Raw genomic sequence first — 19,846 nt, 5'->3', positions numbered from 1 at the left:
TCTACCATGAAAATCCTAGATTTTAGGTTGAAATTTTATGAAATGTAATGGGTAATTGAAAGAAAGTAGGTTAGAATCACTTACCAACAAATTGGAGAAGAAGAGCTCTTGGAAAAATCGCCTCTAAGGTCTCTAGGTTTGAAAATTTGAAAGAATGAGAAAAATCCCGTCTAACTCAGCTTTTGACCAGGCGCATATGTCGCAATTAACCCCGCAAATGCGAGATTTCCTTCGCAAATACAAAGTCCCACATTTCTACTATCATCGCATTTGCGATGATTTATTCGCAAATGCAAATTGGGCCCTACCGCAAATGCGACCGAATTGATCGCAAACGTGAACAAACTTTCCCCAGTCCCCATCGCAAATGCGAATAATTTGTTCGCAAATGCGGACCTGACTCTTTCACAATTGCGGCAGAGTACTCGAAATTGCGAGAAACCAATCCCTTAGCCCATGCCGCATATGCGATGGTTCCTTCGCAAATGTGAGGCTCGCATTTGCGAGCCAGACCTCACAATTGCGAAGTCTGCAGCAGACACCAGAAGCACAAAGGCTTCCGCTATAATTCCAAGTCCAAAATCCTTCCGTAGCCTGTCCGAAACTCACCCGAGCCCTCGGACTCCAAACCAAACATGCACACAAGTCCAAAAACCTCATACGAACTCGCTCGCGTGATCAAATCGCCAAAATAACACCTAGAACTACGAATCGGACACCAAATCAAATGCAATTTTCAATGAAACTTAAGAATTCCTATTTTAACAACCGGACGTCCGAATCACGTCAAACCAACTCCGTTTTTCACCAAATTTTGCAGACAAGCAATAAATATAGTAATAAACATATACCAAGCTCCGGAACCAAAATTCGGACTCGGTAGCAATAAAGTCAAACCTTGGTCAAATTTTTAAACTCTTTAAACCTTTAAACTTCAAATTTCGACAAAAAGTGATAACTCGAGCTAGAGACCTCCGAATTCGATTCCGGGTATACACCCCGGTCCCAAATCACGATACGGACCCACCGGGATCGTCAAAACACGGATCCGGGTCCGTTTGCTCAAAACGTTGACCGAAGTCAACTCAAATGGACTTTTAAGGCACAAATTCACATTTTTATCAATTTTTCACATAAAAACCTTCCGAAAAAAGACACTGACCGCGCACGAAAATCGAGGAAGGCTTAAAGAAGCTATTGGAGGCTTCGAAACACAGATATAAGGTTTAAAACTCTAAATGACCCATCAGATATCACAATTGCATAAAACATTGTTGTTGCAAGAAGAAAATTGGAACTTGCTTTTAGTTTAGTAAGGGATGCACAGGAACGTAAAGACAAAGGAGTCCATTCAGTGGTTGATGTAACATAGACTTAATTTCTTATATAACGTAAGTGATGAAAGAGGAGAGACAAGCCAGGGAAGGAAGATATTTTCTTATGAAAGTTTCAGTGTTAATAGTCTCATCCATCATTGATTGGAAAAGTCTTACAGCATCTAACAAATAGTAACACCCAAAAGTAAGATATGGTACAAAATTTCGGTTGCTCGGACTCTCCAAAAATGCCAGTGAGTGCGTGTCGGATCCTCCAAAAGTAGTGCATTCTTGGAGGATCCGACACGGGTGTGGCTGTATTTTTGGAGAGTCCGTGCAATATAGGGCCTACAATCGAGTAAATAGTAGACACACAACACTGAGAATATTCAGGGTCCATATGAATGGGCCATATATTTTTAGGTTATTCTTGTAACATTTCCTTCCTCTTGGCCAGTACACTTGTAAAACTGAGTCTTTTCAAAAGCAGATTCATTACCTCTAGCTTATATATGCAGTAGCTTTTACAGGATGGAATAAGAAGGAAAAACGAAGCAATTTTATGAATTATTCCATGAAGTAGTAGAATTTTGAACGCTAGTACAAGTTACATCGATCAAGATTGATAAGTATTCAAGAAAGTACTAATAAAGATGGCGGGGCAGTCTTGGTTGCATGATCATAGATATTGGCTTCTTTAGATGTGTAGTCAATCCATAGATTTCCTCCATGCTTATATCTTCTGGCTTCATATCTCCAGATAATTTCCAGTTGAATCCGTGCAACAAGTTAGCCAGTGTTGTTTGAACAAGTTTAATCCCGAGACTATATCCAGGGCACTTTCTTCTTCCAGAACCAAATGGAAGTAGTATGAAGTTTTGTCCCCTGATGTCAATGTCATTTTCTAAGAACCTTTCTGGAATGAACTCTTCTGGCCTATCCCAATACTTAGGATTTCTTCCTAAAGACCACAAGTTTACAAAAACCATTGTGCCTTTTGGTATATCATAACCAGCAACATTGCAGTCCTCAATGGAGTAATGCGGAGTAAGTAATGTAGTTAAAGGGTGCAGTCTAAATGTCTCTTTGATTATGGCTTCTATATAAGGTAGTTGGGAAAGGTCCTCTTCTTCTACCCATCTTTCTTTCCCAATGGTTTTGTCAAGTTCTTGGTTTGCCTTCTCAATGATCTTTGGGTTCCTCATTAATTCTTGAAATGCCCATTCTACTGTTGTTGCTGAAGTATCTGTTCCACCGGCCAACAAATCCTGGTATTTATATTTATAACACAATAAAAATGCAAGTATTAATAAATATATTGAAGGTTTTATAAGCTATAACAGAAAATTTTAGATGTTAAAATTGAGAAAATAAAACTGGGATCAACTCTATATTAAGCTTTTAGGTTTAAGAAAAAAAATATTTAATTATCAAAGTAGTACTCCTGTAATATATGCCAGTGCGGGTAAAAGCCTTAAAAAGATGATTAATCTTTTTGGACTCTAGTTGTCGCACCATACTAACAATTAGTCCAAAAGAAAATAAGAGAAAGGATATACTTACGAGGATTAACCCCATTAGGTGATTGGTCGTGAGCTTAACTTCCGAATTAGGGTCATCAGCTAGTTGCAACAAGACATCGACCATGTCCGTTGGAATAGAGTTCTCCTTTGCTTTAGCCTTGTGATCTTCAAGTACATAATTGTGAAATTCTACCAGGGTTTTCTCCAAAGCCTTCATTCGCTTTACGTACCCTTGCAAGTCAAGCCAATTAAGCCAAGGTATCCAATCCCCAATATTAACCACCCCACCGAGGATGAACCATTCTTCTAGCATCCATTGCAATTTTTCAAGTGTCACTATTGTATCATTAGATTCTGACTTATCACAATAGTACTTGCCACTCATAACCATCCTACTTATGGTACAAAGTGTAAACTGAGGTAAATGGTCTTTAAGAAAAATTGGCTTTCCTGATAGTGCAAAAAGACGAGAAATCAAATTTCTACTTTCCTCAATACGAATGTACTTGAACGAATCAAGCCTTTTGGGATTAAATATCTCGGTTATGTAAATCTTTCGACCTTGGCGCCAGTGTGCACCATAAGGTCCCCATGACATGTCTGAGTTGTTAAAGCTAAGGTACTTACCAGCAGCTAACGCAGGGCGAGAAGCAAAGATGGCATCATGTGTTTTCAAAATCTCTTTAGCCATTTCTGGGGATGATGCTACCAGAACAGGCCTGGAACCGAACTTTAGGTGCATTAGATCTCCATATTTTTGTGAGAGATGGTGCAAAGACTCATGTGGGAGTGAACCAATAAGGTTCAAATTGCCAATAATTGGCCATGGCTTCGGTCCTGGTGGTAGCTTTCTTTTGGGGCATAGATGGTTGATAACTTTTGAAATAATAGCTAATGCTAGCAGCCATGCCAAGGCTATGAATACCGAAGAAATCTCCATGATTGTACAATGGATTACTGCAGTTGAATATATAGGAAGTGCCAGGGGAAGCTTTTAGATTTATAATGCTATCTGCTAGTTTTTAAAGCCTGAAAAAGGAATATATGTAAATAGAGTCGGACAACAATGTCAAAATACAGTTCCAACTGTTTGGAATTCTTTTTTTTCTTTTTGGGTAGTAACTGTTTGGAATTCTTAGCAACCTTGAGAAGTACTCCCTCTGTATCAATTTGGATGACACACTTTCCTTATTAGTCCGTTCCAAAAGGAATGACACATTTCTACAATTGGAAATAATTCAACTTTAAACTCTTCATTTTACCCGTTTTACCCTTAATGAGAAGCTTTTACCCCTTAAGCTTTTAAGAGAACAAGTTTCAAAAGTCTTCTTTTTTTCCTTAAACTCTGTGCCGAGTCAAACTACCTCATCTAAATTGAAACGGATGGAGTAATTAATATTGGAAAGGTTCTATGGATCTTTTTGTACGTCAGAATTTAAGAAATATCATCTTGTTTCCCCATTTCAGCGCTATTGCTGTCAGGAGCTAATACATGGCCCTTGACCATCAGAAAAAGAAAATTGTGAACATTGTTAATTGAAGTTATAGCTATAACTCAAAACCAATCATTTATGTTTATAAAGATTACTATCTAAACACAAAATATCTGTTTGAATTGTCAAATATATTTCAAAAACGGCTCTAACGTCACCTAATAATAGCTTGTTTGACCAAGCTTCTAGAATCAACTTATTTTGAGAAATACTTTTTTCAAAGGTGTTTGTCAAAGAAAGTACTTTTGGTGAGAAACAGTTTGTGTTTGACTAATTAATTTGAAGGCACTTTTCAGTAGCCATTAGTGTTTGGCCAAGGTTTTAAAAAAGTGCTTATTAGTGTATTTTTCTCAAAAGATTTTTAAAAACATTACTTTCGGGGAGAAGCTCCTTTTTTCTGCTTCTCAAAAACTGCTTCTACTTTTACTCAATTTTTTTTTCTAAAAGCTTGGCCAAACACCTCAATTTTGACAAAAAGTACTTTTTTTTTGAAAAATAAAAGTGCTTTTAGCCTTGGAGAAGCTTGGACAGACCGGCTATAAATCTTACGAGCCCTCGAACTTACTATATCACTAGGATATAGTTGGAGCTCATACTAAATTGAACTATTCTGACCTTGTAGCCCTTCGAAGCCCCTATATCTGAAAGAGACCTTAATTTAGGTATCTTAATGTCATCATTTATGTGATGGACTCTACCAAAGGTTATTTAGATGTTGTGGTCTAAGTATTTCTGAAAAATTGAAATGCCATCCTTCTACGTGTTATGTAAAGCTTGCTAGTTTTCTTCTTTATGGAACTTTTTCCTCTATCAGCTGTTGCTTGCAGTTCTTTATGAATTTAACTTGGACTCATTATAACTTGAGACTAGGTGGACCTTTGCCTTTATTACTTTGGAACTTACCTTTAGAACCATCCAGTGCAATTAAATTCTTTTTGTAAAACCATTGGCTAATTAATCAAGTACTCCTATAACTGTTAGGTAAAATAGGGAATTTGTCCTTTTTTTTTTCTTTCTTTTTGTTTTTTCCTTTTAGTCTATTAAGATAATAATCGTAGTTCATTCATAGATGGGCATCCTGGAGATTCATGTACACTTATAACTAAAAACAATGTGCATTGAGTAAAAATCAGTGTTGCAAGATGAAGATTGGAGCTATGCTTTTGGTTTCGGTGGAGTTACACAGAAGTGTAGATAAATACAAGGTAGTCTGTTCAGTGCTAGATGTGATGGATGAAGTGACAGAGGAACAAACAAGCCAGAAAAGGAAGAGATTTTCTTGTGAAAATCTTGACGTTATTGTTCTCGCCATTGGAAATTAGATAATAATAGCCTCATGACTTTAACCCCACTGTCCTGGGGAGGGGACCAAGCAGGGCACAGCTTGGCCTAACACTACCGAGAAAATATCAGTCACACAATATCTAGGAAATTCAGGGCTCAGGTAGGGGCCATATATTTAGAGTTATTCTTACCTTCCTCTTGGTCAGTATACTTTTAAAATGCCTACTTGATTAGCTCAGTCTTTCCTAAAGCAGATCCATTAATTGCAGCTTATATATGTAAAAGATATCTCAGAGCTAAACGCAAGTGAAAGCAAAGAAATTTCAATTGGTATTGCATCTCTTCAAATAGTAGAGTTCTAAATGCTAGTATACCACTCATGCTGATAAAGATTAATAAACTCAATAAAGTACTAATAAAGATGGATGCTAAGTCTTGGTTCCATGATGATAGATGTCGGCTTCTTTGGGTGGGTAGTCAATCCATAAATTTCCTCCATGCTTATATCTTCTGCTTTCATACCTCCAGTTAATTTCCAATTGAATCCGTGCAACAAGTTAGCTATCGTTGTCCGAACGACCTTAATCCCAAGGCTATATCCGGGGCACCTCCTCCTTCCTGAACCAAATGGCAGCAGTGTGAAGTTTTGTCCCTTTATGTCAATGTCATTTTCTAACAACCTTTCTGGAATGAACTCTTCTGCTCTATCCCAATACTTAGGATTTCTTCCTAAAGACCATGCATTTACAAATACTGTTGTTCCATTTGGTATGTCATAACCAGCAACTTCGCAGTCCTCAATAGAGTAATGGGGAGGAAGCAATGCGCATAGTGGGTGCAGTCTAAATGTCTCTTTGATTATGGCATCTATATAAGGTAGGCGACAAAAGTCCTCTTCTTCTATCCATCGTTCTTTCCTATTAACTCTGTCAAGTTCCTGATTTGCCTTCTCTATAACCTTTGGATTCCTCAAAAGTTCTTGAAATGCCCATTCTACTGCTACAGCTGAAGTATCTGTTCCACCTGTCAGCAAATCCTAGAATAGATAGCCAAAAAGGAAAAAAAAGCAACTATTAAAATGAACTTGTTGAAGCTTTTATGAGCTATAATAGAGTGTTCTGTGCGCTATAATTGAGAAAATAAAACTGGGATTGACACTTTTCAAATGATATACAGTTTTAGGTTTCTAAAAAGTAGAAATAAATTACTGTATACGGTCGAAATTAGGTACACCTGGTTTCCCAGGCTCGAGGGATTGCCTTAGGTCTGTGTTCAAGTAAGCTCGAGTTCAAGGTCGACAGACTAGACTCGAGCTCGAAGACGGAATGCAATACCCGAAGATAGGAGTGCGAGGAATATCGTAATTAAGTATACTCGACCACGAAATTGTACCGTTATGGATTTGTAACAGAATTAGCTAGATTCCTGCCTCGTCCCCAAGATCATGGCGCAAATCCCGGAATAGGATTGTACGATTTCGTACTAGGCGGTTAGACAGTTGTGTCAATAATATTCCTTACTGTAAATAGAAATGTACCTTATTTAGGGTTCCCCTATTATATAAATGGGACCCCAATCATTTGTAACACCATCTAATCATTGGCAAAGAATATACTATCCTACTTTTCTCTCTTACTGTTCATCAGAATTGCCCTTTACATTTACTGTTCTTACTTTATTGCTCTTAGTTCATCTCAAGGTCATTAAGCTCGAGGTCACCACTGCTGAGTAACATTTGTTTGATTCACTTATTTCTTTCATTTCTACTTCATATTTCTTGATTATTAATTGGTATTGAACTAAATCACACATCTTTAAAACCACAAATCAAATTTAATTGTTACTCGTATTTTCGAGGTAAATAGTTTGGCGCCCACAGTGGGGCTAAAGATAATAGTGATTATTTCATTACTGATTCTCATTACACACGTTGTTTTAACACTTTTTCTTGTCAAGATTTTTTGATTCTCAGGCTGAAACATGTGTAGCTCACAAAACGCACATGTTCATGACAGCATAGGTCTTGGAGAAAACAGCAATGCAGGGATCGGTGTACCACCGATAAACCTAGGGAAAATGCCAAATGTGGAACCAGTTGATGTTAGTTCACAAATTGTTCTAAACGCGGATTTAGGCACAGACCCTCGGAGAGAGTGTACGCAGGGAAGCCCGATCTGGTAGCCAGGGAACACAAGGAATGGGAGATGGGAGAATCAGCCTTCAAGTGATATTCGAGATGCTGCAAGCTCAACAGATCGCCATCACTCAACTTCAAAGTCAAAATAAGACTCCGAATGTAGCTGAACATGAAAACACTCGACATGTTGAGCCAACACCAGAGAGGTCGAACGGAAATGACTCGGGGACTGACCCCACATTATGAGGATGCTCGAAGAGCTCACCAAGAGGATCGAGTCCAGGGAAAAGAAAATTGAGGACAATGATAAAAATGTGGAGACTTATAACTCCCGCGTTGACCAAATACCGGGGGCACCTCTAGTTTTGAAAGGTTTAGATGCAAAAAGTTCATAAAAAAATCATTTCCCTCAGTTCGCGGCTCCGGTGCCCATTCCCAAGAAGTTTCGCATGCCCGATATACCCAAATATAACGGGACAACCGACCCTAACGAGCATATTACTACATACACTTGCGGGATCAAAGGAAACGACTTGAATGAAGATGAGATAGAATCAGTATTATTGAAAAAGTTTGGGGAAACATTGTCGAAAGGAGCCATGATTTGGTACCATAACTTGCCTCCTAACTCTATTGATTCGTTTGCTATGTTAGCAGACGCCTTCGTGAAAGCACGCGCCGGGGCCATAAAGGTGGCTACGAGGAAATCGAACGTCTTCAAGAAAAAACAAAGGAACGACGAGATGTTAAGGGAGTTTGTGTCCAGGTTTCAGATGGAAAGAATGGAATTACCGCCGGTCTCGATGACTGGGCAGTACAGGCCTTTATGCAGGGTTTGAACGAACGGAGTTCGATTGCATCTTAGCAGTTAAAGCAAAACTTGATCGAATATCCAGCTGTGACATGGTCAGATGTGCACAACCGTTACCAATCAAAAATCAGGGTCGAGGACGACCAGTTGGGAGCCCCCTCGGGTTCAGTTCATCCTAACAGATTCGCAGCCAAGCCCCCGAGGGATGCAGACAGGGAATCAAGATCGAACAAGGAATGGTATCAGCCATACGTCGATCGGAGAAACAACGGCTCGGGTCATGACGCCCCTCGAAATGATCGGAGAGCGATCGAGGCCAAAGTTCTCGAGGACTCATGAGTAAGAGCGGGTTTGATAAGCATACCGACCCCGTAGAGGCACCTTGATTGTCAGAGTATAATTTCAGCGTAGATGCATCAGGGATCGTGTCAACTATTGGAAGAATCAAAGACACCAGGTGGCCTAGGCCCATACAAACCGATCCTTCCCAAAGGAACCCAAACTTGATGTGCAAGTATCATGGCACACATGGTCATAAAACCGAAGATTGCAGGCAACTAAGAGATGAGGTATCTCGGTTGTTCAACGAGGGTCACCTTCGAGAATTTCTAAGTAATTGAGCTAAGAATCACTTTAGGGAAAGAGATGCAAGGAAAAATGAACAAGAAGAACCACAACATGTAATCCACATGATCGTTGGTGGTGTCGATATCCCACAAGGACTTGTGTTCAAACGCACCAAGGTGTCGATCACAAGAGAAAAACGGACTCGGAGCTATGTGCCTGAGGATGCCTTATCATTCTACGACGAGGAAGCAGAGGGCATATCTCAGCCACACAAAGACGCCCTGGTAATTTCTATCCTTTTAAATAAAATTCAAGTTAAACATGTTCTAGTGGATCCAGGTAGCTCAGCAAATATAATCAGATCAAGGGTCGTAGAGCAACTTGACCTACATGATCTGATTGTACCTGCGTCTCGGATCCAAATGGCTTCAACATGGCAAGTGAAACAACAAAGGAAGAAATTATCCTGCCAGTAAATGTAGCCAAGACCATACAAGATACAAAATTCCATGTCATCGAAGGCGACATGAGGTACAATGCACTCCTTGGAAGACCATGGATACACAACATGAGGGCAGTACCTTCAACTCTTCATCAGATGATGAAGTTCCCAATAGAGGAGGGAGTAAAAACGGTCTACGAGGAGCAACACTCTGCAAAGGAGATGTTTGCAGTCGATGAAGTGACGCCGATACTAGAGCCTTCGACCTCGGAAAAGTCGAACACCAAAGATAAGAAAGCGGCCAAATAGCAATCACCGCCTCCAGCCTTGACAGAATCGGAGCAACAGGTAATCGAAGACGAAGATGAGGATTTCCTTACTCCTCGAACTTTCGTCGTTCCCAAAGAGTCCGATGCAACTAAGTCAACGATCGAGGAACTGGAGCAGGTCATACTGATCGAATACATACCCGAGAGAAAGGTATACCTGGGAACGGGATTAACTTCCGAACTCAGGAAAAAACTCATTCAATTTCTTATTGATAACATGGATTGATTTCCTTGGTCCCATTTAGATATGACAGGGATCCCACCAGAAATAACTACGCACCGGCTTAGCCTCGACCCCAGGTTCAAACCGGTAAAGCAAAAAAGTAGACCTTAGTTCGAGGTGAAGCACGCATTCATAAAGGACGAGGTAACCAAACTTCTTAAAATAGGGTCCATTCGGGAGGTAAAATATCCCGAATGGTTAGCCAACATAGTTGTAGTTCCTAAAAAGGGAAATAAACTTAGAATGTGCGTAGATTATAAGGATTTGAACAAAGCATGCCCGAAAGATTCTTTCCCACTACCGAACATCGATCGTATGATCGACTCCACGGCCGGCCACGGGATCCTAACTTTTCTCGATGCCTACTCTAGGTACAATCAGATTCAGATGAACCCGGAGGACTAGGAAAAGATTTCATTTATTACTAAATTTGGAACCTATTATTACAACGTAATGCCCTTCGGGCTAAAAAATGCAGGAGCTACATACTAACGCCTAGTTAACAAAATGTTCGAAGAACAAATAGGTAAAACAATGAAAGTTTAAATTGATGATATGTTGGTTATGTCCCTGCGCGCAGAGGACCATTTAGCTCATTTGCAGGAAACATTCAAAATTTTGAGGAAATACAATATGAAGCTTAACCCGGAGAAATGTGCCTTCGGAGTCGGCTCGGGTAAGTTCCTCGGCTTCATGGTGTCGAATCGGGGCATCAAAATTAACCCCGATAAGATCAACGCCATCGAGGATATCACGATCGTGGATAGCGTGAAGGCCGTGCAAAGGCTAACATGTCGAATAACTGCTTTGGGTCGATTCATTTCGAGGTCATCAGATCAAAGTCACTGGTTCTTTTCCTTGATCTAAAAGAAAAAGGATTTCGCATGGACCCCGGAATGCCAACAAGCCTTAGAAGAACTAAAGCGATACTTATCAAGCCCGCCTTTGCTTCACACCCCAAAGGTAGATTAAAAACTTTACCTGTATTTGGTAGTATCCGAGATAGCGGTAAGTGGGGTACTAGTTCGAGAAGAGCAAGGTACGCAATTTTCTGTTTATTATGTAAGCCGAACTCTAGAAGATGCTGAAACCAGATACCCTCACTTAGAAAAATTAACACTTGCATTGATAAACGCATCTAGAAAGCTAAACCCATATTTTCAATGACATCCCATATGTGTCTTAACCACTTACCCCCTTCAAAATGTTTTGCATAAGCTGGAGCTATCGGGCCGGCTGGCCAAATGGGCCGTCGAACTTAGCGGATACGATATCGAATATCAACCCCGAATGGCCATCAAGTCTCAAATCCTAGCTGACTTCGTGGCCGATTTTACTCCGACCGTCATACCCGAAGTGGAGAAAGAACTCCTGCTAAGTTCGGGTACATCATCGGGGGTATGGACCCTTTTCACGGATAGTGCCTCGAATGTGAAAGGGTCCGGGCTTGGCATTGTCTTAAAGCCACCTACGGGTAGTACCATTAGACAATCTATCAAAACTTTTAGGTTGACTAATAATGAGGCCGAGTATGAGGCCATGATTGCAGGTCTCGAGCTAGCCAAGAGCTTGGGAGCAGAAGTCATTGAAGCCAAGTGCGATTCACTGTTGGTGGTAAACCAAGTAAACAAAAGTTTTGAAGTTTGAGAAGATAGGATACAATGATACTTAGATAAACTACAGGTAACATTACATCGCTTCAAAGAATGGACTCTGGATCATGTGCCTCAAGAGCAAAATAGTGAGGCCGATGCACTTGCTAATTTGGGATTCTTGGTTGAAGAAGATGATATCGTCCCGAGAACTGTCGTCTAATTATCGAGGTCTGTGGTTGAAGAGGGTCATGCCGAGATAAATTCAACCAGTCTGACTTGGGACTGGAGGAATAAGGATATCGATTATTTGAAAAGTGGAAAACTCTAGTCGGACCATAAAGAATCGAGGGCCCTACGAACCAAGGCTGCTAGGTTTGCATTAGATGAAGATGGAACATTGTACTGAAGAACGTTCGATGGGCCATTGGCGGTATGTTTGGGGCCGGGGGACACCGATTATGTTCTACGAGAAATTCACGAAGGCAGTTGTGGAAACTACTCCGGCGCCGAGTCTTTGGTTCGCAAAATTATTAGAGCAGGATATTACTGGGATAACATGGAAAAAGATACTATGGAATTTGTCAAGAAATGTGATAAGTCCCAACGATTTGCACCGATGATCCACCAGCCCGGAGAACGACTCCATTCGGTCCTATCCCCGTGGCCTTTCATGAAATGGGAAATGGACATAGTCGGCCCTCTACCAATGGCCCCAGGTAAAGCTAAATTTATTTTGTTTATGACTGATTATTTTTCTAAATGGGTGGAAGCAAAGGCCTTCGAGAAGGTCAGAGAAAAAGAAGTTATTGACTTCATCTGGGACCACATCATATGGCTGTTTGGGATACCTGCTGAGATTGTATGTGACAATGGAAAATAATTCATCGGCAACAAGGTGACGGAGTTCCTCGAAGCATATAAAATAAAAAGGATTTTATCGACACCATACCACCCAACTGGAAATGGACAGGCTGAGTCAACAAACAAAACTATCATTCGAAACCTGAAGAAAAGGTTGGACGATGCAAAGGGGAAATGGAGAGAAGTTCTACCCGAGGTTCTTTGGTCATATCGAACAACATCGAAGTCTAGCACGGGGGCTACTCCGTTCTCTTTAGTATATGGCTCCGAGGCCCTTATTCCTGTCGAGGTCGAGGAACCCAGTGCCAGGTTTCGACATACATCGGAGGAGTCAAATCATGAGGCTATGAATACTAGCCTCGAGCTATTAGATGAAAAATGAGAAGCATCGCTTGTTCGGATGGCCGCGCAAAAGCAAAGGATCGAAAGATACTACAATAGAAGGACCAACCTTCAGCACTTCGGAATCGGGGACTTAGTTCTACGAAAAGTCACCCTCAATACTCGAGACCCGAATGAAGGGAATATAGGCCCGAATTGGGAAGGACCGTAGTGAGTCCTTAGAGTTGTCGGTAACGGATCTTACAAACTTAGCACAATGGAAGGTGAACAACTGCCAAACAATTGGAACATATCTTTACTCAAACGATACTACTACTAAGGTATGACTTTATCCTTTTGTCCATTTGAGTTTGAAACTAACTCATTGCAGATTTCCGATCGAAGCTATCGAAGGCACCATTTTTACACAAAGGCCTTAGGTTTTAAAGCATGCGTTGCATTCTTTTTCCCTTAGATTGGATTTTATCCCAAATGGATTTTACCGGCGAGGTTTATAACGAGGAAATAACTATATGCTACCTAAGGAGAAATCAACAGTATCCAAGGTTTCTTTTCAATCAACCTCATACTAGGGGGCATCACCTTCAGATGTTACGTTTTCGAGGAATATATTTCACGCCTAAGAGGACCTCGATAGGAGAACTTTGTAATGGGCCAAACGGTCAGATAAACCGTGTCCATATAGAATAGTCGAGCCCCGACGGTAAAACATGTACGCATGTATCAATTATTTGAAGAAGCATTCTGTTTATATCAAAAACACTTTGTGTCTCAAAGAAGTCTACTATTATACGAGCTCTACACTTATAATCCTACCGGAAACGACTCAAGAGCCAGAGCACGAATGCACCCCCGAGATACTCGGGGACTGTCATCGACAGTCAGTATATTCGAGTCATCGAAAACTCGGACTCATAAGACCTCAAAGAGGCATCCCCTCGATATAAAGTCCAAGGCCAACATGCTCGGGGACTAACCTTTCGGACAAGTTCGAAAGGTTATCGGGAAACAAGTCCAAGAGAGATACCCAAAGGCTACGGTCATATCAAAGGCTACGGCCATATTAAAGACTACGGTCATATAAAAAGGCTACGGCCGAAATAATGCGGCTCGGAGACGTCCGACTTCCGCCATAAATTGAAGACCTTCAAACACTTTGAAAAAATTTGTTAATTCAGGCTACGATCGGCAAAAGCAAATAATAAAGGGGCCTCGATAAAGTCAGCCCTCGAATAATTTAAAGGCTTCGATAATATCAGCCTCCAGAAATACCTCAAGAGGTATTCGATTATCATTACATAAACAAGTTATAAATGAGGTTCCAACCGAACGAACCTTCGAAAACCCAACGGGTACAAAAAAAACACATGCTAAGGTATACAAAAATTTTCACTAAGTCTTTTAGCCGAAAAGAGGAAAAAATTATAGCCACGTTAGAGGCCGAATCGGCCCAACTTAAAGAGCCTAAGGGCCGATATATAAGAGCCCAAGGGCCAACTTAAAGAGCCTAAGGGTCGATATATAAGAGCCTAAGGGCCAACTTAAAAGAGCTTAAAGGCCAAAACATATAGAGTTCGAGACCTCATTCTCACTCAACTCGGACCCAAGAGTCCCATTATTCCGAGCTCGCATCAAATTGATTTAATCTTAGCTCAAGGATTATCTAAAACCTTAAGAGGTATTATGTTGATCAATAAAAAACCTAAGGGTTTATTATGTGCTGAGTCCAGTATTCGGACTGGTCATTAGAGTTATACAATAAAAAATTTCACAGGTGAAGACGAAACGGAATTCAACACAAATTGGAGATAAAGCAAAAAGGTTTTTTATATTTACAAGAGATGATTTACAAAGTATATTTACAACGCCCACGAGGGTCCCTTACACAAAAACAAAGAAACGATAAAGAACCTAATATATTTCGGGGCTACATCCCCCGAAGCAACAACCTCAGGAACAGCATCCTCGGGAGCTTTATCTTCGGGAACCTCCACCTCCTCGAGGGCTCCTTCTTCACCTTCCCCGCCCTCGGAACCACTCGCAACGTCTTCATCATCAGAAGAAACCAGAATCGGGCATCGGTTTCCATCGCCTTTGCTTGGGCTATTTCTTTAGTGAGTTCAAATCCTCGGGCATGGATCTCTTCGAGAGTCTCCCTCCGGGCTTGGAACTTGGCCAAATCATTACTCTGTTTTTCCCGGTCGGAGGTCTCCCTCAACTCAGCTTGAACTGCCTCGCCATCCTTCAAATATACGGCGATAGTCTTGTCTGTCGTAGCCTTCGTCTTCTCAATTTCGGCTTTGGCCTATACAGCTTCGGCCCGGGCTCTAGCAAGCTCTGCCTCTAACTCCTCAATTTTCTTGGCTTGGGCCAGAACCTTCACTTTAATGCCTCGCAGTTGAGTTTCAGCCGAGGCTAGTTGGGCTGTAACAGCTTCCCTATCGGCAGCGAGCTGATCCATATTCTCTTTCCATCGACGGCAGTCAGTCTTAACTTGGCCAACCTTGCTCTGGAGCTGTCCAATCATCTCCAACTTCTACTGCAGCTGAGACATCGAAGTGTTAAGTAAGGCCAAAGAGACCATACTCTATTAAAATCACAGTTACCTACTCATCTAGCTCGGTCTCGTTTTTCCGAGCTTTGGCCAATTCAGTCCGAAGGACCTTAAGCTCCTCCTCCTTTTGGCCACAGAGGAGCCTCAGGGCCTTCTCTTCGCCCGAAACCTTCCTGAGCTCGGCCTCACATTGGCTCAACTCAACTCTAAACCTGACGATGGCCTATACATGAAATGAAGATACGTCAGTCAAAGGAAAAGAAGAAAAGAAAAAGTTACAACAATGAAAGTTAGTATTTACCCGAGAGAGGAGACGTTGAGCCTCTTCGAAGAGGGTGGATGCATCGTTAAGATCAACAGCATCGTCGACCCCGGTGAAACAGTCCCGGAAAGGGTCTTCTTCGAAGACTTTGCTCGGGTCGTGTGTTCGTAGAGCCCGAGCATCCTTTATGGTCTCATCGGAGTAGGGTGGTAGAGATGGTGAGTGACCCATTGTCATGGCCCCGAGCTCCTCACTCGGGGCGCTCTGATTAGCTGCGGCCTTCTCAGCATTTATCCCCTCAGGCGTACTTATTGAAGGAAGGGGAATGATCTCAATCTCCGGGTACTCGAGGGCTTTGCCAAAGTCTTTTTCCAGAGCTCCTCCACCATAAGAAGAAGTCTCACATTCGGAGGGATTGACGGCCTCGACTGGTTTCCTAGTTCGGGGTACCAACGCTGTTTCTTCACCCTCGTTCTCTTCATCTTCTAGATATTGAGTGGCGGAATCCAAATCCGCATGTACAAGTTTCCTCCTCGACTTTCGAGTAGGAGTCCCCTCGTCCTGTGAATCTTCAGGCTTTGAAGCCCTCTTTCTTTTACTGTCCTTCCCCGATTTCGGGATCGAGGACGCAGTCTTTTCCCTGGGCGGGGCTTCGGATACATCTCCGATGCCTGCACAAATAAACATGAATGAGTTGACGCCACCAATAAATGAAAAATATCTGAAACTCGGGAAGAAAATTTACCATGATGTCGGGCCCCCCATTTGCCCCTCGATAATTCACGCCATTTGTGCTCATCGTACGAGGAGGTGGCAGCTAACTTTCTGACCCAGTCTTCGAGGTCGGGGACCGCGTGGGGCGCCCAAGTAGTGGCTGCAGAAAGGGTAAAGGCATTATGAGATGCGGAAGCTGAATATGAATAGATATTGGGAAGAAGAACTCCACTTACGATTAAAGTTCCATTTCTCGTGGAACGATATTTTATCCCTGGGATGACATCCGAAGTCCTTACTCTGATGAACCGGCTCATCCAGCCTCGATCTTTGTCTTCATCGTTACTAGCGAAGAAGGCCTTCTTTGTTCGACGTTGCAGCTCGATGAGCCCTCGAAACAGCTGAGGCCGATACAGTCGAATAAGATGGTTGAGGGTAAATTCCAACCCCTCGGCCTTAGCGAAAAAATAGCGCAGCATGATCATGATGCGCCAAAAGGAGGGATGGATCTGGCCGAGGGTGACATCATATGTTTTGCAGAAGTCGATCACTACCGGATCGAGGGGACCCAGTGTGAAGGGGTAAGTGTAAACACTCAAGAATCCCTCCATGTGGGTGGTGATGCTTTCCTCGGGGCTCGGGATCTGAATCATGACCTCGTCTCCCCAGCCGCAGTCCCTCTTCATGGCTTTGAGGAGCTTCTTCGATATTGAACAAATATACCGAGATACATGTTCGCATCGGCCTGGGATATTAGGGGGATTTTCAATATTGAAGTCCTTTTTAATCACGCAAGGGCCGAGGGTGATTTCTTCAAAAGTCGGCGGCACCATCGGTTTGTCCGGCCGAGAGGAAGAAGAAGACAACGCTTTATCTTTTTTTGGGAACTGTTTTGGAAGTTTTAGCCATGATTCTAAGCTAAAGAATACAGACGGTAGCAGAACATGGTGTTTTACGAGAACTTGGCATTTTCCGGCGTTTAAAGGGGTGGTGGAAACAGATGGTGAGAGAAAAAGGTGAAGAAGAGAGATGATCAGAGTAATTGTGAATGAAGGAGTAAAGTTTTCAATTCAAACAAGTAGCCTCACATTTATAGATGAGCAACGACGGTTCGGCGGTGCTAGTGGCCGACCATTACTGGCATGCATTTAATGTTTAGGGGAAGTGAACCGACGGGATGTTTCAGTCATTTTGAGCGCCCACGTCATGGGAATGACATCATCGTTAGAGACTCCGGAGAATCGAGGTTCAAGTCGTTTCTTATCACCTTGCTCTAAGAAACGCGGGGACTATCTGTATACGGTCGAAATTAGGTACGCCCGATTTCCCAGGCTCGAGGGATCGCCTTAGGTCCGAGTTCAAGTAAGCTCGAGTTCAAGGTCGACAGACTAGACTCGAGCTCGAAGACGGAATGCAATGCCCGAAGATAGGAGTGCGAGGAATATCGAAGTTAAGTATGCTCAACCCCGAAATTGTACCATTATGGATTTGTAATAGAATGAGTTAGATTCTTGCCACGTCCCCAAGATCATGGCGCAAATCCCAAAATAGGATTGTATGATTCCGTACTAGGCGGTTAGACAGTTGTGCCAATAATATTCCTTACTGTAAATAGAAATGTACCTTATTTAGGGTTCCCCTATTATATAAAGGGGACCCCAATCATTTGTAACACCATCTAATCATTGGCAAAGAATATACTATCCTACTTTTCTCTCGTACTGTTCATCGAAATTGCCCTTTACATTTACTGTTCTTACTTTATTGCTCTTAGTTCATCACTTCATCTCGAGGTCATTAAGCTTGAGGTCACCACTGCTGAGTAACATTGGTTTGATTCACTTATTTCTTTCATTTCTAGTTCATATTTCTTGATTATTTATTGGTATTGAACTAAATCATATATCTTTAAAACCACAAATCAAATTTAATTGTTACTCGTATTTTCGAGGTAAACAATTACTCTAAACAATCCTTTAATATAGTTAAATTGCGGCTACAACCCTTTCTCTAAGAAGGAATGCGGACGATCTTTTTGGACTTTGATGTATTATGCTATGTTTTATATAACAAGAAAGCTTACATGTATTAATCCCTCAAGTGATCCTTAGTAAGCTTAACTTCAAGATTAGGTCATCAGCTAGCTGCAATATGACATCAACCATGTCCCTTGGAACTGAATTCTCCTTTGCTTTAGCCTTGTGATCTTCAAGCACAGAGTTGTGAAATTCTACAACACTCTTTCCCAATGCCTTCATTCTCTTTACGTACCCTTGTGAGTCGAACCAACTCAGTAAAGGTACCCAATCCGCAAGATTGATCACCCCATTAAGTAAAAAGAATTCATCTAGCATCCACTGCAATTTTTCAAGTGATACTACTGAAGTATTCTCCCATAAATGCTCGATTAATGCATTACGAAGTGCGAAATGCGCATCTTTATCCTTAATTTTTTTGTGTCGAGCTAAAAATTATTCAAATCGGTGATCTTCATTTACTACCATTTCTACCGTAGGAGCTAGACATTCACGTGCATCTTGAATTGGTGCATTAATATCATGCTCGTCCTCAATTATCATGTTGTGCAGTATAATACATGTGGTCATTATATCACGTAGCACCTCTTTTCTCCAAAAACGTGACGAACCTGCAACAATTGCAAAACAATATTGCAAAACTCCGAATGCACGTTCAACATCTTTTCGACATGATTCTTGTTTCATTGCAAAATATTTCTTCTTTGCTGAACGTGGCTCTCGAATAGTTTGCACAATAGTAGACCATTTTGGATATATACCGCCAGCTAAATAATAACCCATGTCATATTCTTTTCCTTGAATAACATAACGGGCTGGAGGAACAATACCATTAGCGAGATTGGAGAATAAATCTGATGATTCAAAAATATTAATGTCATTGTTGGTGCCGGGTATACCAAAATATGCATGCCATATCCAAAGGTCGTAATCAGCTACAGCTTCAAGAATAATTGTTGGGGATCCACTACGACCTGCATATTGTCCGGCCCATGCCGTTGGACAATTTTTCCATCTCCAATGCATGCAATCTAAACTGCCAAGCATTCCTGGAAAACCACGTTGTTCACCGATGTACAGAAGCCTTGCAACATTGTTAGCTGTTGGTGATCTCAAATACTGATCGCCAAAACCTCTATGAGAGCTCGACAAAATCTCTTCATGCTTTCAATTGCAGTTGACTCTCCAATTTTGACATATTCATCAGTGGCATCTGTTATTGGGATATTGGGATGAAATCCATCAGACGGTTGATATTAAGATAAAATCTATCCTTGTCTACTTTATCTCTATATATTGAAGTGGGAATATACTAATCCATAACCACAACTAGCCTTTGTTATCATATAATCCATTT

At 41.5% G+C, this 19,846-nt stretch overlaps 2 protein-coding genes across 2 annotated transcripts; both read right to left on the bottom strand.

Annotated features, from left to right (window-relative positions):
- Window positions 1-1,853: 1,853 nt before the first annotated feature.
- Window positions 1,854-3,933, bottom strand: LOC109240334 (cytochrome P450 71A1-like). Its single transcript, XM_019406961.1, has 2 exons — window positions 2,880-3,933; window positions 1,854-2,584 (listed from the first exon to the last, which is right to left on the bottom strand). Exons 1-2 carry the CDS (start codon window positions 3,777-3,779, stop codon window positions 1,961-1,963), a joined length of 1,524 nt encoding a protein of 507 aa, XP_019262506.1. The 5' UTR covers window positions 3,780-3,933; the 3' UTR covers window positions 1,854-1,960.
- Window positions 3,934-6,028: 2,095 nt separating this feature from the next.
- LOC109240325 (cytochrome P450 71A1-like) lies at window positions 6,029-15,450 on the bottom strand. The gene is made up of 4 exons (XM_019406952.1): window positions 15,235-15,450; window positions 14,835-14,950; window positions 9,537-9,597; window positions 6,029-6,652 (listed from the first exon to the last, which is right to left on the bottom strand). Exons 1-4 carry the CDS (start codon window positions 15,448-15,450, stop codon window positions 6,029-6,031), a joined length of 1,017 nt encoding a protein of 338 aa, XP_019262497.1.
- Window positions 15,451-19,846: the final 4,396 nt, after the last annotated feature.

This window comes from Nicotiana attenuata, unplaced genomic scaffold (assembly GCF_001879085.1).
Source record: "Nicotiana attenuata strain UT unplaced genomic scaffold, NIATTr2, whole genome shotgun sequence".
NCBI lineage: Eukaryota > Viridiplantae > Streptophyta > Magnoliopsida > Solanales > Solanaceae > Nicotiana > Nicotiana attenuata.
Note: the sequence above shows the minus strand (reverse complement) of the source record. Positions and strands in the feature narration are given on the sequence as shown.

What these genes read in the sequence shown, in the direction of transcription:
- LOC109240334 (XM_019406961.1), bottom strand. Translation starts at nt 3,779, where the DNA reads ATGGAGATTTCTTCGGTATTCATAGCCTTGGCATGGCTGCTAGCATTA. An exon ending in ACCTAATGGGGTTAATCCTC is followed by an intron (nt 2,585 to 2,879) that starts GTAAGTATATCC and finishes TATAAATACCAG; the next exon opens with GATTTGTTGGCCGGTGGAAC.
- LOC109240325 (XM_019406952.1), bottom strand. Translation starts at nt 15,450, where the DNA reads ATGATTGGACAGCTCCAGAGCAAGGTTGGCCAAGTTAAGACTGACTGC. An exon ending in GTAGCCCCGAAATATATTAG is followed by an intron (nt 9,598 to 14,834) that starts GTTCTTTATCGT and finishes ATTTACTGGCAG; the next exon opens with GATAATTTCTTCCTTTGTTG. An exon ending in CATTTGGATCCGAGACGCAG is followed by an intron (nt 6,653 to 9,536) that starts GTACAATCAGAT and finishes TATCTATTCTAG; the next exon opens with GATTTGCTGACAGGTGGAAC.